Source organism: Canis lupus, chromosome 3, assembly GCF_048164855.1.
Source record: "Canis lupus baileyi chromosome 3, mCanLup2.hap1, whole genome shotgun sequence".
NCBI classification, from domain to species: domain Eukaryota; kingdom Metazoa; phylum Chordata; class Mammalia; order Carnivora; family Canidae; genus Canis; species Canis lupus.
The window spans coordinates 69,633,488-69,655,711 of record NC_132840.1 but is presented as its reverse complement, the minus strand read 5'-3'; the positions used below and the strand labels follow the sequence as shown (position 1 = coordinate 69,655,711).

The window sequence follows — 22,224 nt, the reverse complement described above, 5'->3', positions numbered from 1 at the left end:
CATCCATTCATTCATTCATTCAACAGATACCTCTGCATGCCTACCTACTAATCTGCCAGGCCCTGTTACTAGTGTGCTATGATAGTTGGCTTTATACTGTCATTACTTCTGATGGATTATGTATGTATGTATTTTTTGTGTGGAGTAAGAAAAAGGACAAAGTGTCTTTTGTTTTCTTTCTAGAAAGGACCTTCTAATTCCTTGTGACCTTCAGCTGGATGGCGCTGCATTTTAACTCTGTTTTCGTTCTCGTCTCAGAGGCAGCCCCAAGTGAACCAGATCAGATGTTAGGAGAAGTGGATGCCCTGTCTGTTGAGCTGAAGCATTACATTCAGGAAGATAACTGGAGGTTTGAGCAGGAAGTCGAGGAGTGGGAAGAAGAGCAGTCTTGCAAAATCCCACAAATGGACTCCTCCACCAGCTCAGCATCACAGGATTTCTCTCCGTCCCCAGGTAACTGGGGAGGGCCCGTGTTTCCATGATCTGGCGGTGTTCACCATGCCCCCCGTCAGCCAGCTCTGGCGCTTCCACTGACTGAGGGCTTCCACGGTCTGCACTGTGTATAGTCCAAGTGTAGCTGATGTTGCACGAAGCGTTGCTGGTGTTGCACAACTTGACAGAATAGCTTGTGGCTTGAGGGTGTCCTTTGCGATGAGCAGAAGTAAGAGCAGAAAGACCAGCTCCTTGTACTTCTCATCTGTTCGGTTTTCATGGTTTCCCAGGTGGCCGGAGAAGCTATGGTAGGATTACTAAGCAGACTCTATGAAACCTATTCCCCAGAGGCAGTCTTCCTAACGGAAGGCCATTTGTCAGAAGCCTTCATTAACGTAAAGCAATATGACAAAGTTGGGAGCACATTCAATTTTCCGAAACCATCAGTGGGTTCTTTCTGAAGTAGACATTTCTTTGAGTCACTAGGTTCTAGGGGAGATTTGCAGATTCTACTTTAAATGTTTGCTAAAAGGGTTGTAGATGAACCTCTGTGTCTGTCTTGCTTGCCCTTTTACACAGAGTATTCTAGACGTCACTCACCATCAGATGCTAATCCCTTTGTACCATTCATTACCAGAGCCTTCAGCAACCTCTTCTCACGGGGTCCGCTGCTTGGCATCCGAGCACGCGGTGATCGTGAAGGAGCAGACGGCACAGGCCATTGCCAATACCGCGCGTGCCTACGAGAGGAGCGGCGTGGAAGCGGCGCTGAGCGAGGTGACAGTGATGCAGAAGCCCACACTCAGGAGGGGTGGGCTCGCAGCCATGACCGCCACTTTCTCACATTTCTATTACTGTGTCTCTGCTGCATTTAACCGGTCCCTCTCTCTTTCTCCTGTTTTGTCCTTACTCTTTCTCTCCATCCTGCTGCCACAGCTTCAGGAAGCTGAACCCGAGAAGCCCCCGCCCCCGGAAACAAACCTTGCAGAGCAGTCAGAGCAGCCCCCAAAGGCGAAGGACGCAGAGTCTGCCGCCCAGCCTAATTCTGAGGCCTCTGAAGTCGAGATTCCCAGTGTGGGAAGGATTCTGGTTAGATCTGATGCAGATGGATATGATGAGGAGGTACACAGATGAGTGCAGGATTCAGCTGTCTGTCTCCAGTCTTCTGTTCCTTCCCCTGTGACTGATATACTTGTCTAAGATGTTTGGCAATAGTTAATATTGGAACAAATAGTTGTAATTGAAACATGTAACGAAAAGAGGGCCCACCTGGTTTTGACCTTATATGCTGTTTTGTAAAAGATAGCCTCATTCCCACTGAATGCTGCGCCTGGTATATATCTCCCCAGGCATATACTGTATACTGATGGAGGCACCTCAGAGTCTAGATGGCTCGGAAGGGTAGCACTCAGTTACTTTTTTGGTATTTTGAGCAAAAAAAAAAAAAAAAAGGCCTTTTAAATTAGGAGCCTTTGTCTTTGGAAATATTAGTTTATCGTTTTCCCTCCAAATATAAAATTTTCAGTTGTCTAGTGAGCAAAACAAATGTGAATTGAAGTTTTTGATTCCAAAGCTTTTGGAAGAAGCTGTGGGATCCCAAGCTCCTTGCAGTTGGTCCCTTTCAGTTGGCACTGCATGTAACAGTTATGAATCCTATCCCTTGGGGTTCTTTTTTATTCCTGTGGGATATTTTTTTTTCCTAGATCATTGAAAAGTTTTGGTTTTATAAAGTCATATTTGTATATCACCTAATTTCCAGACTGTTTTAAGCGTACTGATTATTTTAGTAGAACTCTAATAAAATATTTGTGTACTGGGATACGCAGCCAAATTGCAGAACTCCACTGAAATTCTCACTGTGGACACTTCCCCTGGGAGAGCTATCATTTAGCTTGATTTTTTCGCAGTGCCGTCTGTAGATGCTCTCAGATGTCCCTCTTTTTTATCTGCTAAATTAGAGTATATAGGAACAGCTCTTCCTGAGCCAGCTTTCACCACACGGTACAGGGACGGGGCCTTGGGTGTGCATGGGGGCAGGTGCACAAATCTGGACCGCTAGCAGTTGCTGCCCATGGGCGCACACTGCCACTCTTCCCTTCAGCAGCCTACTCACCTTTCTTCCATTCAGTCTTCTTTTGAACTTCTCTTCTCTTCTTTTTCTCTCTGTGTTTTGTGCCCTCTTGTGGTAGGTGATGCTGAGCCCCGCCATGCAAGGGGTCATCCTGGCCATAGCTAAAGCCCGTCAGACCTTTGACCGAGATGGGTCTGAAGCAGGGCTTATTAAGGTATCTCTTTTTAAAAATCTAATCTTCATACCACCGGTATCATAGTAACAAGACCATAATTCTATTAGACGGTAAAAAATGGGATGAAGAATGTTTTTCCTTCAAGTAACACCTAAAACTCCATTTCCAGTCACACTAATAGACAGGACAGTCCCTCCCATGATACTGACAGTGCCTCCCCTCAGTGCTAGCATAGCATTCTTGAGCTATGCCCAACTATGTTAGGCCTGGCCTGGGGGACTTCCTGTTGTCCTTAGGAGATAGATATCTGTTAATAAAGCTGGGAGTGAGGCATTGCTTTTATGGTTTGGGAGCCATAAAACAAGAAAGTAGGCCATTTTTTTTAAGGTACCTGAATAAAATTTAAGGTACTTGAATAAATTGCATTTATGTGCATTTTAAAAAGTTCAGGTCCTTGGAACCCAAGGTTAGCCTGAGCTAGTTAGTACTAAATATTTGTTTTTCTTAAAACCTTATGAGAAAAATGAGTTTCTCATGAATGCAGTACATCTTTGGTGCCACAGGAGTTCTCACCCTTATGAAATGCAAACAACTTATAGATTCCGTGGTTGCCTCTGTAATTCCCCAATATGAATTTCTCAAAAGTCTCCTTGGAGTTACGAGAATCTCTCTAGCCCATAGGCATCAGGTTCTGTGAGCAGAACCCCACAGCGCACCCTGTTCTGACTACCAGTTTTGTCCTTAATAGGCATTCCATGAAGAATACTCCAGGCTCTACCAGCTTGCCAAAGAGACGCCCACTTCTCACAGCGACCCTCGGCTCCAGCATGTGCTGGTCTACTTTTTCCAAAATGAGGCACCCAAGAGAGTTGTAGAACGGACCCTCTTGGAACAGTTTGCAGATAAAAATCTTAGCTATGATGAAAGGTGAGATGCAGCGCTCAGGTGCATTGCCCAATGCTTCTAGGTTGGGCCCCGTGACCTCCTCTGACTTTGGGAAAGCTGTGCCCTGCACCTCACAGTTTTCTGACCCTTGTCCCACACAGATCGATCAGCATCATGAAGGTGGCTCAAGCTAAACTGAAGGAGATTGGTCCAGATGACATGAATATGGAAGAGTACAAGGTGAAATCTTTTAAGTCTATAAAACAAAATATTACTTCTTAAGGCCAAGCTAACAATTTTGTGTTATCGCAAACTGACTTGCCCCCACCCAACCCCCCAAAAACCACAAGTGGGTGAGAATAGATAAATGATCTTTTCTGACCCTCAATAACCTGTTTCTTTGTTCCGTTTTTCTGTTAGAATAAATTAACATTTCGTTTCCTTTTAATACCTACTTTAGCCTTGATTCCTGGTTTTGGTTTGTTTTAAAATCATTGTGTGGCTTTTTATATTTCTATATTTGAAATGAAATTTCCGTTCATTAAAATGCATATATAAATACAAATTTCCCCAAAAGCATTGTGTTAGAAGTGAAACAGTGCTTTGTGACACCCAGTGTGCCTCTGACACCTGCTGAGCTGAGTGTCATTCTGTGTAATTGGAACGGCCTTGTCCTACGGTGGTTCCTGAAGGTGCACAATTTTGTCAGAACTCGACAGGTATCTGTTTTTTTTTTTTTTTTTTTTAAGATTTTGTTTATTTATTCATAGACACAGAGAGAGAGGGGCAGAGACACAGGCAGAGGGAGAGGCAGGCTCCACGCAGGGAGCCTGATGTGGGACTCGATTCCGGGTCACCAGGATCACACCCCAGGCTGCATGCAGCGCCAAACCACTGCGCCACTGGGGCTGCCCGACAGGCATCTGTTTAAACCAGAGCTGCAGGACCTTGATGGGGGTGTTGGAAATTAAGATAATACATTCTAAAGGTCACATGAAATAAATATTTCTGTTCCTCAGAAGAACTAACAGGTCACTGAAAATTAAGGTCAACAGTGGACTTTATTGTAAATGGTGACTATGTCATGATCAGAAAGCTCTTGTGTTTGTGATTTTTGTGCCTGGCCATAAGTGCTGGATAAGCACTTGTACGCAGTGTCAGACTTACCATGGTGGGAAGGGTAGTGATGTTTATGGTGACCGTAATCGCTAATGGCATTCATTCCTTTTCAGAAGTGGCATGAAGATTATAGTTTGTTTCGGAAAGTGTCTGTGTATCTCCTAACAGGCCTGGAGCTCTACCAGAAAGGAAAGTATGTGGGCCTTTTATGTCTTTTGGATTATTGGTCACGACCCTCTTAACTACCCACACAGATGCCCACCTGGGAATACCAAGAACTGTGGCCGCGCATCCCCTCTCCTGCCCCACGCACCAGGGCACCCCTGCCTTGCCCACTGTTTCACTGAACACACATGGTAGGCCATCCTTCAGGCAGTGGTAGATATGTTGGTGAGGATACGTAATGGCCAGATTTTCTTTGTGATAAATGAAGATGAACTCAGAAAATGAATTTTAGAGTTGGAATGGACCTTAGTAATCACACAGTCCCCGCCTTTGGTTTAGAATCCAGGAAGCCCAGGGAAGTTTCATGGCTTGCTTTGGGTTTCTTGACCAGTTTGCAGAAGAGCTGAGAGTGACTGCAGTCTCTGGGCCTCTGGCTTTTCCCAGGGCACTGCACTGCTTCTGTCCTGAGGACTTGGCTGTAACTGCAGCCATGTAAATGTTTGCACTGGGGGACAGAGGGGTCGAAGCCCTGGGTTTTGGAGAAAGGAGCACTCAGCTATTGATGATCTACCATTCTTTAAGGTACCAAGAGGCACTGTCCTACCTGGTCTATGCCTACCAGAGCAATGCTGCTCTGCTGACGAAGGGGCCCCGCCGCGGGGTGAAGGAATCGGTCATCGCTCTGTACCGAAGAAAATGCCTTCTGGTGTGTACTGCTCATTAAGCCTTAACGATCTTTATTATTTTGTCCTCATCTCTGTTCCTTGAAGCCACAAAGAAATACAACTTAAAAACTAATCTTCGATAGGTTTTAGATTTCTCTAGACTCTTGAGAGCAGCTGTAAATTGAAACAGATTATTTTAAGTTACTTAAATGAATATCCTTCTTCTTTAGCCCCTTCTTAGGACAAGAATCAGTTACCCCTTTCTCTGTGCCCTCTATGTACAACTGCATTATGGTGTTTATCATTACATTGCTTCTCTGCTGGATTGTGAATTCAAGCACAGACCCTTTTCTTATTTTGCTGTTTTCTCTGTGCCTGGCATATCGTAAGCATGCAACAGATACATGTTGAAGGAATGCAGTGTTTTTTCTACATTCTGTGCAATGCTACCTGCTAAGCTAGTAGATGGGAATTTTAGCAACCCCTAAGAGACTCCGGGTTTTTTTTAAAAAAGGTATAAACCATAAGACTTGGTCCTGCTGTTCTGTTAATCTCACGGTCCTACAGCACTGAATGTCTAGCCTGGCCTCTTTGGCATTTGGCCTCGTGGAGAATGGCAGACCTGGATGCCCTCTGCCTCTCCAAGGGTTTGGACAGGTACTTGTCCTTCAGAGAACCACAAAAGGCAAGCTTCTCCCCACATTGGGAGCCTGGATTTGTCCTCCCTGACATCCTTCACGATTGCTCTTCCTGAGAAGAGTCCAGCCAACATTGCTGTTGCTGCCTTGTTAACACCAGATGGAAGAGATTAAGTCATGACACATATTCATCTCAAGAGTTTCATTTTCTGATTTATACCTTGATTTCTGCTTCAGTTAGAGGATGTGGCAGGGCGTTTTGGAGCTGAAAAAGAGGACTTGTAGCTGTGATGTCTGAATTTTATTATGCTTTAAATCACCAAGTACAGATTACATTTTGAAAGTCCTGCTCATCTTCCGTTGGTCGGTGGTAATAGTGATTGAAGTTCTTTGCATCATGGGCTCACAACCCCCAGTGTGTGTTAGAGTCACTTAGGGAACTTTCACCCTGTGGTGACTCCTCCCCAGACTGTCAAACCAGAGGCTCTGGAGAGAGGCCTAGGCATCAGCGTATCTTCTGCAGATGATTCCGATGCTCAGTGGAGATTGAGAGCCATTGAATGAGCAGTTTAGTAGAAACAATGATAGGCAAGACCTTGACTTGCAAGTTTAGGTAAATGGATCACAGTCCTTGCTGCATTAGAATCACCTTGGGAGCTTTTAAATAAAACCCTAGTGCCCCAGTCACCTGCATACCAATCAAATCAGCATGCTCGGGGGTGGGGCACCAGTAGTTTGTAAAGATTCCCAGGCAACATGCAGTAAATTTTGGGAACCACTTGTTTAGGCTCTTCTGAAATAGGTATTTATCTGTTTCAGACTGTTTTTCCCCCCCAATCTGCCTTTTACCCGTAGGAGCTGAATGCCAAAGCAGCTTCTCTCTTTGAAACAAACGATGACCACTCTGTAACAGAGGGCATTAACGTGATGAATGAGTTGATCATTCCCTGCATTCACCTTATCATTAATAATGACATCTCCAAGGATGACCTACATGCCATTGAGATCATGAGAAACCATTGGTGCTCTTACCTTGGGCAAGATATTGCTGGTATGTTGTTGTTGGCACTTGCAATAACTTCTGAGGCTCTTCACAGTTTTAGAAATGACAGTGTTTTCACTCTACAGCCCTGGTTATCAAACCTTTTTAAAGGATTATTGAAGCCTATAAGTGAGTTAAAAGTGGATCTGCTCTAGTGAAACAAGGGATAGGATCCTAGACCTTTGTCCCCGTTAGCTTCCCTTACCTCCTCTGTGGCCACTAAAGCACCTCTGCAAACAGCCTGGCTGCAAGCCCTGTTCAAAAAAATTACCCTTCTCTGGGAATGTCAGACTTGTATTACTCTTTGATCTGTCAAGCCTGGTGGTGCCATAACTAAACTTTCCCATGACTTGAAATTGTAAGACAGAACACCTCTTATTAGCTATGATGCCATCAGAATTAATAAAATGGTAAGTGGAATAGCCTTGCTTGTCCAAAGCATTTTGGAGAGGGTGCCAAAGAGTTTGGGTGAGTTTTGATAGACATAGAAAGTTGGTATATGTTCTAACATGAAGCTTCTTTGTTAGTTTCTCACTGATGTAAAGATATTCTATTGACTTGTTAAAGTATTCATGTTTATAATATTTACTGGAAAATTCTATAATTAGTAGTTACAAATTTCCTTTTAAGGTCTTCAATTTTTCTGTAGACTATGTGGTAGAGCTTTACTTAAGGTCATGTGTACACGCTAGTATGTTTTAATCATTGAAAGGAAATAGCACTATTGTGTTAATGGCATAGAGTATCAAATCCACTTTCTCAAGTTTTAAAAGGATGATACATTAGAAGGCCTGACAATGAAATGAATATTTAGTGTTATCCTGTCACACATCACATGGCTTAAAGCAGTGACCTAGTGCTTTGGTTTATTTGGCCAAGTATTCTTTGTTCCTGGTTTGGACTTAAGGAATCATCATTTGTTGTTAGCTGGCCAGCACCATGCTCTGACCTCTGAGGTTGGAGAATGAGTGGGCTCTATGGAAGGTTTTCCCATTATAGTTGCAGACTTAACTAGTTTGTACTCAGAGAACTGTTTAGCTGTATATGTAACCATTCATTTTCCTTCCACAGAAAATCTACAACTGTGCTTAGGGGAGTTTCTACCAAGGCTACTAGATCCTTCTGCAGAAATCATTGTCTTGAAGGAGCCTCCAACTATTCGACCTAATTCTCCCTATGACCTTTGTAGCCGATTTGCAGCTGTCATGGAGTCAATTCAGGGGGTTTCAGCTGTGACAGTGAAATAAGCCCCCACATGGTCAAGGTCCAGTTTGGTCTCCGGCTGCCTGCCTGTTGCACAGAAGTCTGTTGTCACAGTGTTTACCCTGGGGAAGGGATTAGGTGGGAAAGTAAGATTCAGATCCAGACCCAACCATGCTCTGCGTGTAAAGAAGGATTGAAAATAAAATTGCACTTTTTAGGTACAGAATCATAAAAGCAATTTCACTAAAAAAAGACAAGAACCATTGTATTAAGGTATTGAATTATGTCAGAAGACCTTAAATGACTCTTGTACCTTCAAAAGTGCCTGGGCTTTTGTAAGCCTCTTGCCACTTTTAAAATTATCCTTCAGGCATAAATATTTTTGACAGTGAATACAAGGGTGATCCATCAGAACCTGAACCAGATGAACAGCTACTAGTTATTTTATCAAATACAGGTGACATTTAAAAGTTCTTAACTGCAAGAGATGAGAAATCTAAACCTCGCCTGTCTCTTGACAGGAGATGACAGTGAGTTGCTGATGAACTGCTGCCCTTTTACATGTGGGTAGAAATATAAGGGCATGTGGCAGCAAGATGCTGCAAAGTCAAAAGAAAGCTGCCTTTCCTCTCTTCTCTCTCTCCCTTATTTTTATATTTTTAAATAAACCAGAAAACCTCACACTCAGTCCTGAGTAAAGAAAGGAAAGCACTAAGGACCGTAGACAGAACGGCGTCATGAAGCATGATTGAGTCACGATAGCATTGTGAGAGTTGTTCACTGTTTCAGTAAAATCTTGTAGCATCCAAAAATCGTCAACAATAGATGTCAAAGGCTGCTGCTGGCCCAAAAAAAGAAAAAAACATTTGAATACCCCTCCCCTTTTTTTGCTTCTAAAAGATAAGGGATATGGGTTTGTAAAAAGAAAAGAAAAATCTATATATATGTATATGTAGAGAGAGAAATATCCCCTGTTGACCATTTTTAAAAGGTTCCAGATTGGATACGTGTTTCAACCAAATTTTAACATGAATGAGAGCATAGTAGGCAGGAAGAACACTTGATACAACTATGCAGATTTTATAAATGTGCAATAAAAGTATTTGTTGTACCTTTGGCGTGTGGAATGGCTTTCATTTAAACACACATTTTTCCGGAAATAGACTCAGTAAGCATTTGTCAAGTTTGTCGTTTTCGAGAAAAAACAAACAAACAAAAAACAGGTGACAGGGTTGAGAGTCTTGACAGGAGGGGGGGGACACAGGCTACAGCCGATTCTTGAGCAGCACCTAGTGGTGACTGCCGCTTTCCATCGCATTTGCTGTTGCGCCGCCCGTAGGCCCATCTACTTTATAATTTGTCGAATTTAGGAGGGGGAAAAAAGTATTCTCTTAAAACAGACTTTCTTCCATTTTGACTAAATTAGGGGTAGGCCATCTTTTACAGGATTTCAGAGGTGCTTTTGTGTTTCAAAGCTCACTGCCAAGATAATTGTCTCATGGGAAATTGACCAATTTTCTTACCGTTGATTTGCTTTGCTGCTTGAGATTCCAAGGACCACCATTTGCTGTTCCCTTTTTAATCTCCACCATTATTTGAGAACTGTGCACAGCTATAGTCTTAACGTAACAGCCCTGGGATGATGGGACTGGCTTGTCCAAGGGCCTAGATGTCTTAAGTAGTGAAGCCAGGAAGCTAACCTGTGTCTCTGCAGCCTATTAACAACTGCTTACAAAAAAAAACAAAAAAACAAAAAAAAACAACTGCTTACCTGCCCTTGGTGGTCTTGTAAAATCTTTTGCTTTGTACCTTTCCACATTCATCACTTCCTGGTGGGCTGTTGGGAATCTGTAGTTGACCAAGAAAGGAACAGAGGGACATATGTATGTGTGGTGTTGGGTACTTTCTGTCATTTGGATCCACTCAGACCACCAAGTGCAGTGCTGGGAATCCTTTCTTTTTCCTTACATTTGCTGGCTGCTTTAGGTACAGCCTAGTTTCTTAAGGAGTCCACAAACTAGGTGGACTAAAGGATTAAGAGCGTTTAAAGGATTGTGGAAAAGCAGCATGAGGGCCACAGAGGTAGGGGGGTGGGGCCCAAATGGGGTGGGGAGAAACCTACATGGCTCTTAACCTGAAGTGTTTCAAGGGCTTGGCCAGGGCACTTGACCTCAACATAAATTCCCTTGACACTGGGCTTAGACTTTCTGGGGTTCACCAGAATCGCAACCTGCTTCTGTGTGGATTTCTTAGCTCCTTTAAAAACTCTTAAGGTATTACAAACTCATTTTTACCCTACTTGCTTCAAGAGAGAAGTATGAAGTAAACACATAAAACAGTTTGAATAATGAAGGAACAAGAGGCAAGGGCTGGTGCAGCAGAGCTGGGATAGAAGGGGCGATTCATTCATTTTGGGATCCCTGGGTGGCGTGGTGGTTTGGCGCCTGCCTTTGGCCCAGGGCGCGATACTGGAGACCCGGGATCGAATCCCACGTCGGGCTCCCGGTGCATGGAGCCTGCTTCTCCCTCTGCCTATGTCTCTGCCTCTCTCTCTCTCTCTGTGACTATCATAAATAAATAAAAATTAAAAAAAAAAAGTAGGAGTAGTCCTTTGCATGTGTTTCAATGCCCACACGAATGCATTTCTGTTGGCATGAACTGAGCAGAATTGCTTTATCGTAGGGTACATGGGTCACAGGTAGAGGGCTGTCTTTACTAGGCACTGCCTGACAATTTCACAGTGATCATACCGACTGAAACTCCCACCAGCAGTTTATGAGCTCCAGTTGCCCTGTATCCTTTTCAAGATTTGGTTTTGAGTTTTTTAAATGTTAACCATTACGGCAGGTGCATGATATTGTTTTAATTTGGACTTGCTCACTAATGACGACAAGCATCTCTGTATATGCTTATTGGCCTTGGGCTATTCTCTTCTGTGAAATACCTAATTAAGTATAAGTGCCTATATTTTTGTTGGATTTACTGACTTGCTACATGTTGATTTATAGGAGTTTTAAAAAAAATAGCCACTTACAGTTTTTGGACATATGCATTGCATAGATCCTCTGGCTCTAGCTTTTCACCCCTGATGGCTGGATGAAAACAACTTTTTTTTTTTTTTTAATTTTTTTTTTTTTTAATGATAGTCACAGAGAGTGAGAGAGAGAGAGGCAGAGACACAGGCAGAGGGAGAAGCAGGCTCCATGCAGGGAGCCCGACGTGGGATTCGATCCCGAGTCTCCAGGATCGCGCCCTGGGCCAAAGGCAGGCGCCCAGCCGCTGCGCCACCCAGGGATCCCCAACTTTTTAATGTTAATGTAGTACAGTTGACCCAATCTTTTCCTTCAGGGTTAATGTTTATTTTACCCTGTTGAAATCACTATCCAAGGTCATGAAGACATTGTGTTGTAACCTCCCAGAAGTGTCTGCTTTTTGACTCTTCCCATTCAGGTGATGGACCCAGCACCATTTACTGTATTTTTCCCAGTGCTGTGCCTTTGTCATAAATCAAGTGTCTGATGTAGAGGCCTGTTTCTGGACCCTTCTGTTTGCACCAATGTCATACTGTCTTAGTTCGTGTAGCTCTATCAGTCTTGATTTCCAGTATAGTCAGTCATCCAGTTCTGAATATCCTCAAGATTATCCTGTCCTTAATTTTTTGTATTGCCGTATAAGTTTTGGAATCAGTTTGTCAGTTTCACACTGACACATACACACACGACACAGATTTCAAGGAATTATGATTAGGTTTACAGTGACTATAGATAATTTGGAGAGAATTGACATCTTCTAATCTATGAACACAATATATCCTGTTTATGTAGATTTTCTTTTAATTTCTGTATAAAGTTCTTCCATATATTCCTAGAAATTCAATGTTTTTCAAGCTATTTTTTTTTCTTTTCAAGCTATTTTAAATGTCATTTTTGTAATTATATCTTTAATTGTTTTTTGCTGGTATCTAGAAACAAAGGGATATTTTTCTGCTCGCTTCAGCAGCACATATACTAGAATTAGAACAACAGGGAGAAGGTGATCATGGTCCCTGTGCAAGGATGAGACACAAATCTGGAAAGAAAATGATGTTTTCAACTCTGTATCCAATGACATAAGTTCACTTTCTAACAGTTGATCAGTAGGTTTTTTTGTTTTTTTTATGATAGTCACAGAGAGAGAGAGAGGCAGAGACACAGGCAGAGGGAGAAGCAGGCTCCATGCACCGGGAGCCCGATGTGGGATTCGATCCCGGGTCTCCAGGATCGTGCCCTGGGCCAAAGGCAGGCGCCAAACCACTGCGCCACCCAGGGATCCCTGATCGGTAGTTTTAAAAGATTTTCTCTATGCATAATTATGTTATCTGTGAAGGATGACTTTTATTCGTTTCAACATTTATTTTTCTTGCCTGATAACACTTACTTGAGGGCCTCAGTACAATGCTGAATAGAAGTTGTGGTAGTAGGCATCTTTGTCCTCCAATATCAGAGAGAAAAGTTTTCAGTATTCTGCCGTTAAGCATTGTGTAGGCTTTTAGTAAATTCCATTTATTATATAAATAAAGATTCCCTTTTCCTATTTTGCAAAGAGTTTTTTAAATATTACAAATAGATGTTGAAATTTATCAAATGCTTTTTCTATACCTATTAGAATGATTACATGGATCTTTCCTTTATTCTGCTCGTGTGTGAATTACATTTATTAATTTTATTTTTATTTTTTTTTAAGATTTTACTCATTTATTCATGAGAGACAGAGAGAGAGGCAGAGACACAGGCAGAGGGAGAAGCAGGCTCCATGCAGGGAGCCTGATGTGGGACTTGATCCCAGGTCTCCAGGGTCAGGCCCGGGGCTGAAGGCGGCGCTAAACTGCTGAGCCACCCAGGCTGCCCACATTTATTAATTTTAAATGCTACGCCAAAAAAAAAAAATAAATAAAAAATTTTTTTAAAAAATAAATAAATAAATGCTACACCAACCATGTGTTCCCAGAATACACTGATCGTGGTATTTTTATATGTACACAGAGTTTTTCATATTTCGTTTAGGATTTTTGCATATATATTTATGAGAGAGATTGGCCTTTTCTTATACGTCCTTTTCAAGGTTCTGGTATCAAGGTTATTCTGGCCTTATTGAATGAATTAGGAAATATTCTCTTATTTTCTGCGTTCTGGAAGAGTTTGGATAAGATAGGATTATTTCTTCTTTAATGTCTGGAAGAATTCATTTTTTAAAATCATCCAAGCTTAGAATTGTGTGTTTCTTTTACTAGAAGAAAGTTCATAATACCTCATGATTTTTTTTTTTAATGACCATAGGATCTATGATGTTTTAGTGATGTCTCTTCATTACTGATATTGGGTGACATGTACTTCTTTTTTTTTTGGTTAGTATTATCAGGGGTTTATTAAGTCTTTTCAGAGAACTATATTTTGCTTTTGTTTAGGTCTCCCTTTTGTAAGGGCTTGTGGGTTTCTTTTCCTGCTTTTTTTAATCCAGAGCTCTTCAGCAGTGGTTCTTAACCTTGGCTGCCAATCCAGAGTCAGCTGTGTCACTTAAAACAACAAAACAGCAGCTGAGCCTCAACCCTGCAGATACCGACTTGTTACATTCGGTCTGGGCCCCTGTTGCTCATGCTTAGAAGGCATCACAGGTGATTTTGATGTACAGTCACAGCTGACAGTCCTTTAAAGAGCTCCTATGCCTGCTACGAAAGTGGCTTTTACATGGTCAACACACCCAAATTCTATGGGTTCATAAAAAGGCTATAGATCCTCCTTCAATGAGACTTTACAGGCTTTCATGCTTTTTGAATATATTTTAACATTCCTCTTGTTGCACTTGACTTTGATAGAGATACAGAAAAATGTATTTCTGTATAATTCACCTTTAATTCCTATAAATATATGAGTTCCTTAAAATTTGCTCAGAAGCTCAACTTCTCAGCTACTTGTCATTGTTACTTTTTTCTGAACCTTGAAAAAAATTCTCCACATTCTTTCTAAATTGTTGAACAATAAACTGACCTATTAACCTGCAAGTCAGAGTAGAGCTCACTTAAGAGGGATTTTCAGGACATTTCCATATCTTCCCTCTTTCAACTCTCTTGCTTGTTGTGTTGCCTATTAGGTTGTTGGCTAGTTATGAGGACCCTCGACCTCCTATTGACCATTTATAGACAGGTGAATAGGTCCTACATGACAGAGACCTGGTCTTTTCCCTTCTCAAAATAAGATCAGCCTGATTGCCCCTATGATACCAGGAGGAGGAGAAGTTGTGATAATGAGCAAGAATATTAACTTTGAGAAGTAGAGGATAAACCTTCTGTAAAATGTAGGGGACTTGGAATTGATAAGCTGGCACAAAAGTGGTGCCCAGGAACTATGAGTAGTTAGCTTTGAAAATTAGATGAGTCTTAGTCCTAGTGCTAATCATATTCATAGAAGGATGGTCAGTTTTTCTGTCTATAGTCTTGAAGGTGGGCTAGAGGTATTGTTGCATGTGGGAGATGGTCTTCCCAAATTAGCATTCAGATTTTAACAATAAGGACAGATTTCCTAGTGATGACCTAAAAGTGGCACTGTCACTCACTGAGTCATCATGACTGTCCCTGCTTAAGGAATAGCCAGATCTCCTCCCTGAGGCGAACAGGTCCCCAGCTTTCCTGATTTATAAATCACTGCTATACCAATGTCTCTTATAAAAAGATGTTATGAAAAGAATATTGACATCGGAATCTGACCTGAGTACAGATGCTGGCTGACCCTGTTTTCCTGGTCTATAAAACAGGAAAATACCTCGTAGTTATGTTTTAAGAGTCAAGGAGAAAAGAGAAGTAGCAATGACTCAGTGTGAGTAGAGCCCTAGATGCAGTTCTTGTAGGGAAATCTGTCTGGGTTGAGAATTTTAAGGGTTGGTGTAGCCTGTACAGGGCCCGCAGGTGAGTCCTAAGGAATGAGGCATATGTAGATGCCTAAGGGCCTCTGGCAAATAGAAGTGTTGGTATTGGCCAATCTGACGGGGAGAGAGGTGTTGAAAGGATATGTTGGATAGATAGAAAAATCACAGCATCCTCTATCTAATTCTTCCGTTTCAGATACATTTTTTTTCTTTAGTCATGTTATTTAAAGGCTTGAACTCGATAAGGTAGAACAAGTCAATAGCTTTCATTTTTTTCCACTGCCACTTTCCAATATAGTCCTACGGATCTCCTTCTTCCCTGCCCCTGATAGCATCCCAGGAAGATGGTATGGCTTTCTTGTCACGTAGGAGTATTAAAACAATGATTTTCATGTATTCCAGAGCCCAGACCCACCTAGATTGAAAATGTACTCATTCATTTTTAAGTGCTTCTCTTGGCTGAGTTCAGGCCGCCTGAGGGTCAGAGCCTAAGAGGAGGGAAGGAGCAGCAGAATGTTCCTCCACTCTCTCTGCTCCATGCCCCTCCTCCTCCCAACGTCTGGCTCCCCTAGAGTCTGGGGGAGGAGACTTTTTAAAAGAAGGCAAAGGATAGTGTCTACTTTTTACATAAAAACAGTAAATATTCTCTTGGTTCTCAAACATCCTTTGTTATGTCAGGAATGCGATTATTAATTAGCTCTTGTGTCAGGTATTTTATGGGTTCTCCAGAGAACCCTGTAGAAAACCTCCACGCTGTCCTTTGATGTGGCTTTTGGACCTCCTGGCTGACCTCTTACAGACCTTTTAAGTTCCTAGTTAAGTCATTCACCCCTCCCAACAGTGCTCTGAGACTGTGTCACCCAGGCTGCCTGCCCCGCATCCACTGGGGCTGTGGAAAGCTCACCCCCCTCCTCCCGAAAAGGCCAAGTGCAGCTGCTGCCTCTGTGCCCCTCTGGCCAGCCTCCTATTGCATACTGCCCTAGTAGGCATCAGGTACCCTTCTCTGCCTCCACAACACAGAGCAGGTTCTCTCAAGAACTTTCTTGGGCATCATCCTGAGGGCAGCAAGTGTGGAATGAGTGTGTTTCAGACACTGTCTTCCCTCTTAGAAAGAACCCCCATCTCTGTGTGGTTCTCTTGAGATCCATCTCCACCCTCTTCCTCACATGGATGGGTAGGGAACATCACAATACCCACCAGTTGCTATGAATTCCCTTCCAAGAATCCTCCCTAATGAATCTGTGCGCTTCTCTTATGTAGTCTGTTGGGTGTGGGGCTGGCCAGGTTGGCCCCTTCTTAGAAGCAGTGTGTTGAGCCTCTCTCTTTGGAATATGGGACACATAGCACCCATGGGACTTGACTTTGAGGCTTTATTAAAAATTCTGGGCAACAGAGAAGTCCATTCTACATTTTATAAACATGGATGGAATAGCAAAAAGAATGGCTTAAAAAATTAATCCATCAATTAGTAGAGTGGAAAGTGACTTCCAGGTTCTTTGTTTCTATGTTCGAGGCCAGTGACTACAAACATTTTCCTAACTGTCATAATTGTCTTAGTCCTGCCTGCTAAGACACATTACCATCCAGAAACTCATGAAACTATTTCTGACTTCTCTCCCATCCCAAAATGTGTCTAATCCACATTGGCTTCCCTTAGGATGCTTTCTCTAGATCTAGTCTCAGAGGCTAACAAGAGTAACCGATGAGTATTTTATTTTATTTTATTAAAGATTTAATTATTCATTCATGATAGAGAGAGAGAGAGGCAGAGACACAGGCAGAGGGAGAAGCAGGCTCCATGCTGGGAGCCCGACGTGGGACTCGATCCCGGGTCTCCAGGATTGCCAAAGGCAGGCGCTAAACTGCTGAGCCACCCAGGGATCCCCAACAGATGAGTATTTTACTAGAGGCCTTCTGGAATGCCTTATCTGCTAATGGTGAAATTTTCAGACCCAAAGGCAGGCTGTTGGAGAAGACAGCACTGAGACACATCCAATTCTAACAACATCAAATTTGAGGAGCCCCTGAGTTATTTTCGTACAATGCTTTGCACATAATAAAAGCTTTTGATTCGGAATTCTGATTGACTGATGTCCTTTGCTGTTTCTAATACACATGACAACACAGCTCTCTATGGGTAATCACAAAAAAGAAATGTTCCTAATGTTAGAATAATATGCCACACGTCTTTACGAGAAAAGGCTGAGTCGAAGATTAATTACTTCTATTTTTATTTCTCATTATTTCCCCTACAAAACAGGTAGATGAAAACAGTGGGAGTTGTAAGTGAAACACATCTTCCTCCTCAGACTCTTTCTCTAAAAGTGGATTTACATTTCCTTCTGGGAGTGACATGCTGTTGATTATTTGGGAATCAATCAACAATTTCCAACCCATCCCCATTTTTAAAAAATGCCTTGTGTCCTCTCTAAGAAGAATGAGGAAGACAAAATATTTTCTTAACAAATCTTTAGTTTGTAGTTTGTGGGGTTTTTTGTTTGTTTGTTTTGTTTTGTTTTGTTTTGGCAGTGGAAGCCATAATCACGTGCTGATGATAAGCATACTATTAGCACCTGCAAACATGGGATTAGGATAAGCGCTGTGAGCCACCAGCAGGAACAGGTGAGCCACCTGGCAACAAAAATCCTGTTTAGGTCTCAACAGAGCACAAAGGACAATATTTTTCTTTGTAGGTCTTTGATTTTTTTCTTCTGCTCCAGTGCTAGTTTTTTCTTTTGGTTTGGCAGATTGTCTCAGCAACCCATCTTCATGAAGCAATAGGATGGGGTGAAGAAAGACTGCCCTGGCATCAAAGCCTTGGATTCAAGTCGTGATCTGCTAATGACTCACTGTGGGCATGTTGCCCAAATGCTCTGAATCTCAATTTCCTCTTTAGCAAAACAAATAATATCTGCTCTCCCAACCTCAAAAACAACTCTCATGATGTGTTAAATAAAGCTACCAAGATACATGAAGATGTTTTATAAACTCTGAAACCCTACACAACTGTGTAATCGGGAAACTGGGGATGAGGTATGAGAGGAGAGGGAGTGGGTAGAGCTGTGGTCACCCGGGAGCTGAGTTCCTACTCCTGGGCACCTGCTCGGCCTCCTGTGGTCCCAAAAATAGAGACAATGCTCCATAATGTGATCTACAGGTTCTGCAAGATCTGGCTCCTTCCTACCTCACTAACCTTGCCTTCTACACTCCTCTCTTCATCCAGAACTGCTCTCCATCCTTCAGCTTTTAGCCAGTTATCACTTCCTTAGGGTATCCAGCCATGACTCCCTGACTAGGTTACAATTTCTCCAATTGCATGATCTTATAGAAGCATGTACCCTTCCAAATTCGTAAAGTTTGTCATGGTTACAATCTCCCTTTAGCAAATGATCTCTCATATTAATGTTTGTCTCCCTTATTTGCCTGTATTGGAGGGGGGGATAAATTTTGTCTTTAACCATTTTATTCCTGGTTCCTATCACAATGCTGGGTATATGGTAGGTGCTTAGTGCATTTGTTAAGTGAATGAATAAATGACCAGATGGATGAATGATGAGTCCATCCTGTAGATCCCATGCGATTCAAGTGTAACTCTTGGGTATTTGAGCCTCATTCCCGAGAGGGAGTAGTTGACAAAATGGGCATTGGAACCGTAGAAAGCCAGAATATGACTTTGGTGCAAACTGCCCTTTTATGCTCAGAAATTTATTTATCTAAGGTCATGGACTTAGATACATTTAGGCTTGTGTACATCAAGTGGACATAGACCTAAGGACATGCATCTGGAGAAAGTATGACTCCTAGAGAGAACCCCACTCTGTGTAAGACGGTAAACGTTGCTGGAGATAAAATTGCACCTGAAAAGATTCATTTTCTCAGGAAAACAACAAAAAACTCATGTTATTTCTCTAAGGAGGGAATTGGCTTGGCCTATGCTGGCAAACTTATGTATACTTGTGTTGGTGTGTGCATTCTTGCTTGAGCAGCAGCCATCTGAATATGCCAGGCTACTTGATGGAGAACAAGCAGTACTGCCTCAGAGCTCAGCAGGTGAAGCTGGAGGGAAAGCACCAGCTTGGAGGGAAAGGCATTTCCCCAGCCCTGCAAGTAATCCGGCATGCCTCTGAACTTGGTGAAGTGACCTGCTTGGGGACATTGGGAGCCAGAACCTTTATTCTCCTACAGGAATTGTCAACTCTATCGACTGGTTAAGGGAGTGGGGGACAGATGGCAGTGAGAGAAACAGGGTGGGTAATGCATGGTGATTTCAGCTGACACACAGGTTTATGAGTAAGCATGAGGCTTCTCCTTGAGGACTTGCACAAATGCCTGAGAAAGACCTAGGGGTGAGGTAGTCAGCCTGAGGGCCTGGCAGAGCAGGTGGGACAAGCAAAGGAACTTGGATCATGGTCATGAAGGGGACTTTATTTGTAGCCACTGCCTGGGTAGATCTGCTGACGTTGGAGTTCCATTTTAAAGGATTTATAACGTCATTTTGTATAGGTAAAAGACATTTCTGAGAAACTGTTAATTTTCTCCACACACCCACCCACATTGGGCACTTCTTGGGCACAGCCATTTGGTGGTCATCGATTTGCCTGGGACTTTCCTAGCTTTAGCATGGAAAGTGCCCAGTTCTGGGCAAACCAGGACAGTTGCTCACTCTACTTCTCATTCACACTGTTTCTTAACTTCATGCTGGGAAGACAGAGCTGACCACCCACAGCCTCATAATATAGCAGAAAGGGGAATATATCTTCCCTTCTGGGATAGTAAGAATCTACAAAACCACACAGATATATTGTGAAACCCCCCTTCAAATTGTGTACCTGAGGAGGAAAATAAACACAAGGAAGCTTCCTCTCAAGGTATTATCCTGGACCAATAGTTCGTTTTCATTTGCCAAGACATATTCTCCAGAATTTTTTTGAAGATTTTATTTATTTATTTGAGAAAGAGCGTGAATAGGGGGGAGGGGCAGAGGGAGAAGGAGAAGCTGACTCCCCGCTAAGCAGAGAGCCCAACTCGGGGCTCGATCCGAGGACCCCGAGGTCATGATCTGAGCCACAAGCAGATGCTTAACCTACTGAACCACCCAGGTGCCCCACAGCATTATATCTACAATGGCTGGTCACACTAGGTTTTTCCTATGATAGAAGCAATTTTGCAATATATTTAGTAATGAATCAGGTATACAATTAATGTTATTAGTTTAAAAACATTTTATACAAGTAAAATCTAAATGAGAAAAACACATTTGTCAGAAATTCTGCTTTGATTTTTCATTCTGAAGTTATGAATTACTGTATCACCAAGATAGCCAAATCCTTAACAAAAGGGAGAGTGACTACCACCCCCAAAGGAGGCAAATAAATGTAGAGTGGTGAAGGATAAGGAGGAGAAACGATTCTTCTGACATTCCTTTATTCCAGAGATTCCGTGGAGGAGGCCGGTCCTAGATGAACAGGTTCCTAGGTCTTGGTGTTAGATAGAAGGAGTCACTGGACCTGTCTGCTGGGGCATAGAATGGTGGGACTGTAGGACCAGCCATCCGGAGAGAGGACTCCTCTTCTTTTCCCAGACAAGCTGAGAAGATGAGGAACAACCCGCCGAGGGCCAGGAAAATCCCAGCAGCCCAGCCCAGGTAGAGGGCATCTCCAAACTCCCAGCGAGGCACAATCTCAGGGATGCTGTCATCCCAGAAGTCTTGGATTGTGGCGTAGGCCACCCAAGAGACTGGAAAGAGGGTGGTGGCTGAAGCAGATGCTTCCAAAGTCCCTCCCAGGAGGCAAAGCCACCTCTTAAATACCCATCTGTTCCTGTACAACTGGAAGCATTCAGACCCAAAGCCAGAGAGCAGAAGCCCCAGGAGCCCCAGCCCATGGGAGGCTACCATGAGGATGCGGGATACCTGGAGGTCCTGGGGCAGAGATAAGAAGGACTCAAAGGCCTTGCACACGACAACTTCCTCCTGATTCACGCAGACCTCCCAAAGCCCCATGATCCAGGTCTCCATTTCGTTCAGTTCCAGATTAAGAGTCTTCCACTGGGGCAGGATGGTGGTGACACAGGAGCAGACCCAGCCGAGGAGAGAGAGGAGCAGCCCTCCAAGCTGGGCTTTCTCGCGGAAACTCCAGGCCATGGCTGCTCCCACTACAGTGGCAGAAAGCAAAGGACAGGTGGCTCGGTGACTGGTTAGCGGGCAGTACTTTTGGGGAGGCCTAGTGGAAGGTCATTCACATTTGGAGAGGGCTCTTGTTTCAGTTTTTAGGCAGCAGCTGAGGCAGGTGCCAGGAACTTGGCAATGTTGGGTTTGGGGGTGTGCCCAAGATGGGATGTGGGCGTGGGTTGTGGAGGAGGGCCCCGGGACAGGCAAAAAAGGCCAGACAGTAAGCCATCAGTATCTATATGATGAGTAAATTCATAAACTTGAAGGTAAAATCACTCCCCAATTCTAAGATGAGAATGATGTCCTGGGAATACACACTGATGTAACCTTTCTGGAGGGAAACATGATTTCATAATTCATATTTTAATTTTTTTAAGATTTATGTACTTATTTGAGAGAGAGAGAGGAGGGGCAGATGGAGAGGGAGAGAAATCCTCAAGCAGCCTCCCTGATGAGCACGGAGGCCCATGTGGGGCTCAACCCCGGGACCCTGATGAGATCATGACCCAAGCCAAAATCAAGAGTGAAACACTTAACCAACTGAGCTACCCAGGCAGCTCTCATGTTTCATTTTTATTTTTTTAAAGATTTTATTTATTTATGCATGAGAGACACACAGAGAGAGGCAGAGGGAGAAGCAGGCTCCCTGCAGGGAACCCCAGGATCACGACCTGAGCTGAAGGCAGATGCTCAACCACTGAGCCACCCAGGTGTACCATCATATTCCATACTTTCAAATATACTTTGACCCACTACCTTACCT

At 43.1% G+C, this 22,224-nt stretch overlaps 2 protein-coding genes and 1 non-coding gene across 14 annotated transcripts in view; 2 read left to right on the top strand and 1 right to left on the bottom strand.

Moving 5' to 3' along the window:
• The window catches only part of USP28 (ubiquitin specific peptidase 28), a 64,972-nt gene extending 55,466 nt beyond the window's left edge, over positions 1-9,506 (top strand). For 6 of the 12 annotated variants that reach the window (XM_072822058.1, XM_072822054.1, XM_072822053.1 and 3 more), the window contains 10 exons: positions 259-453; positions 1,070-1,209; positions 1,369-1,554; positions 2,622-2,717; positions 3,427-3,605; positions 3,725-3,803; positions 4,796-4,875; positions 5,430-5,553; positions 7,006-7,201; positions 8,264-9,506. In XM_072822058.1, the coding sequence (XP_072678159.1) occupies positions 259-453; positions 1,070-1,209; positions 1,369-1,554; positions 2,622-2,717; positions 3,427-3,605; positions 3,725-3,803; positions 4,796-4,875; positions 5,430-5,553; positions 7,006-7,201; positions 8,264-8,439 (1,451 nt within the window). In that variant the 3' untranslated portion in view covers positions 8,440-9,506. The remainder of the gene's footprint in view (positions 1-258; positions 454-1,069; positions 1,210-1,368; positions 1,555-2,621; positions 2,718-3,426; positions 3,606-3,724; positions 3,804-4,795; positions 4,876-5,429; positions 5,554-7,005; positions 7,202-8,263) is intronic. The other 6 variants (XM_072822060.1, XM_072822059.1, XM_072822064.1 and 3 more) reach the window with 3 other exon arrangements.
• Positions 9,507-12,378: 2,872 nt separating this feature from the next.
• LOC140631301 (U6 spliceosomal RNA) lies at positions 12,379-12,485 on the top strand. Its single transcript, XR_012028940.1, has one exon. It is a non-coding gene; the product is annotated as a U6 spliceosomal RNA (small nuclear RNA).
• An 8,072-nt stretch (positions 12,486-20,557) lies between these two features.
• CLDN25 (claudin 25) lies at positions 20,558-21,480 on the bottom strand. The gene has a single exon (XM_072812441.1). It carries the CDS (start codon positions 21,432-21,434, stop codon positions 20,748-20,750), a length of 687 nt encoding a protein of 228 aa, XP_072668542.1. The 5' UTR covers positions 21,435-21,480; the 3' UTR covers positions 20,558-20,747.
• Between the last annotated feature and the right edge of the window lie 744 nt (positions 21,481-22,224).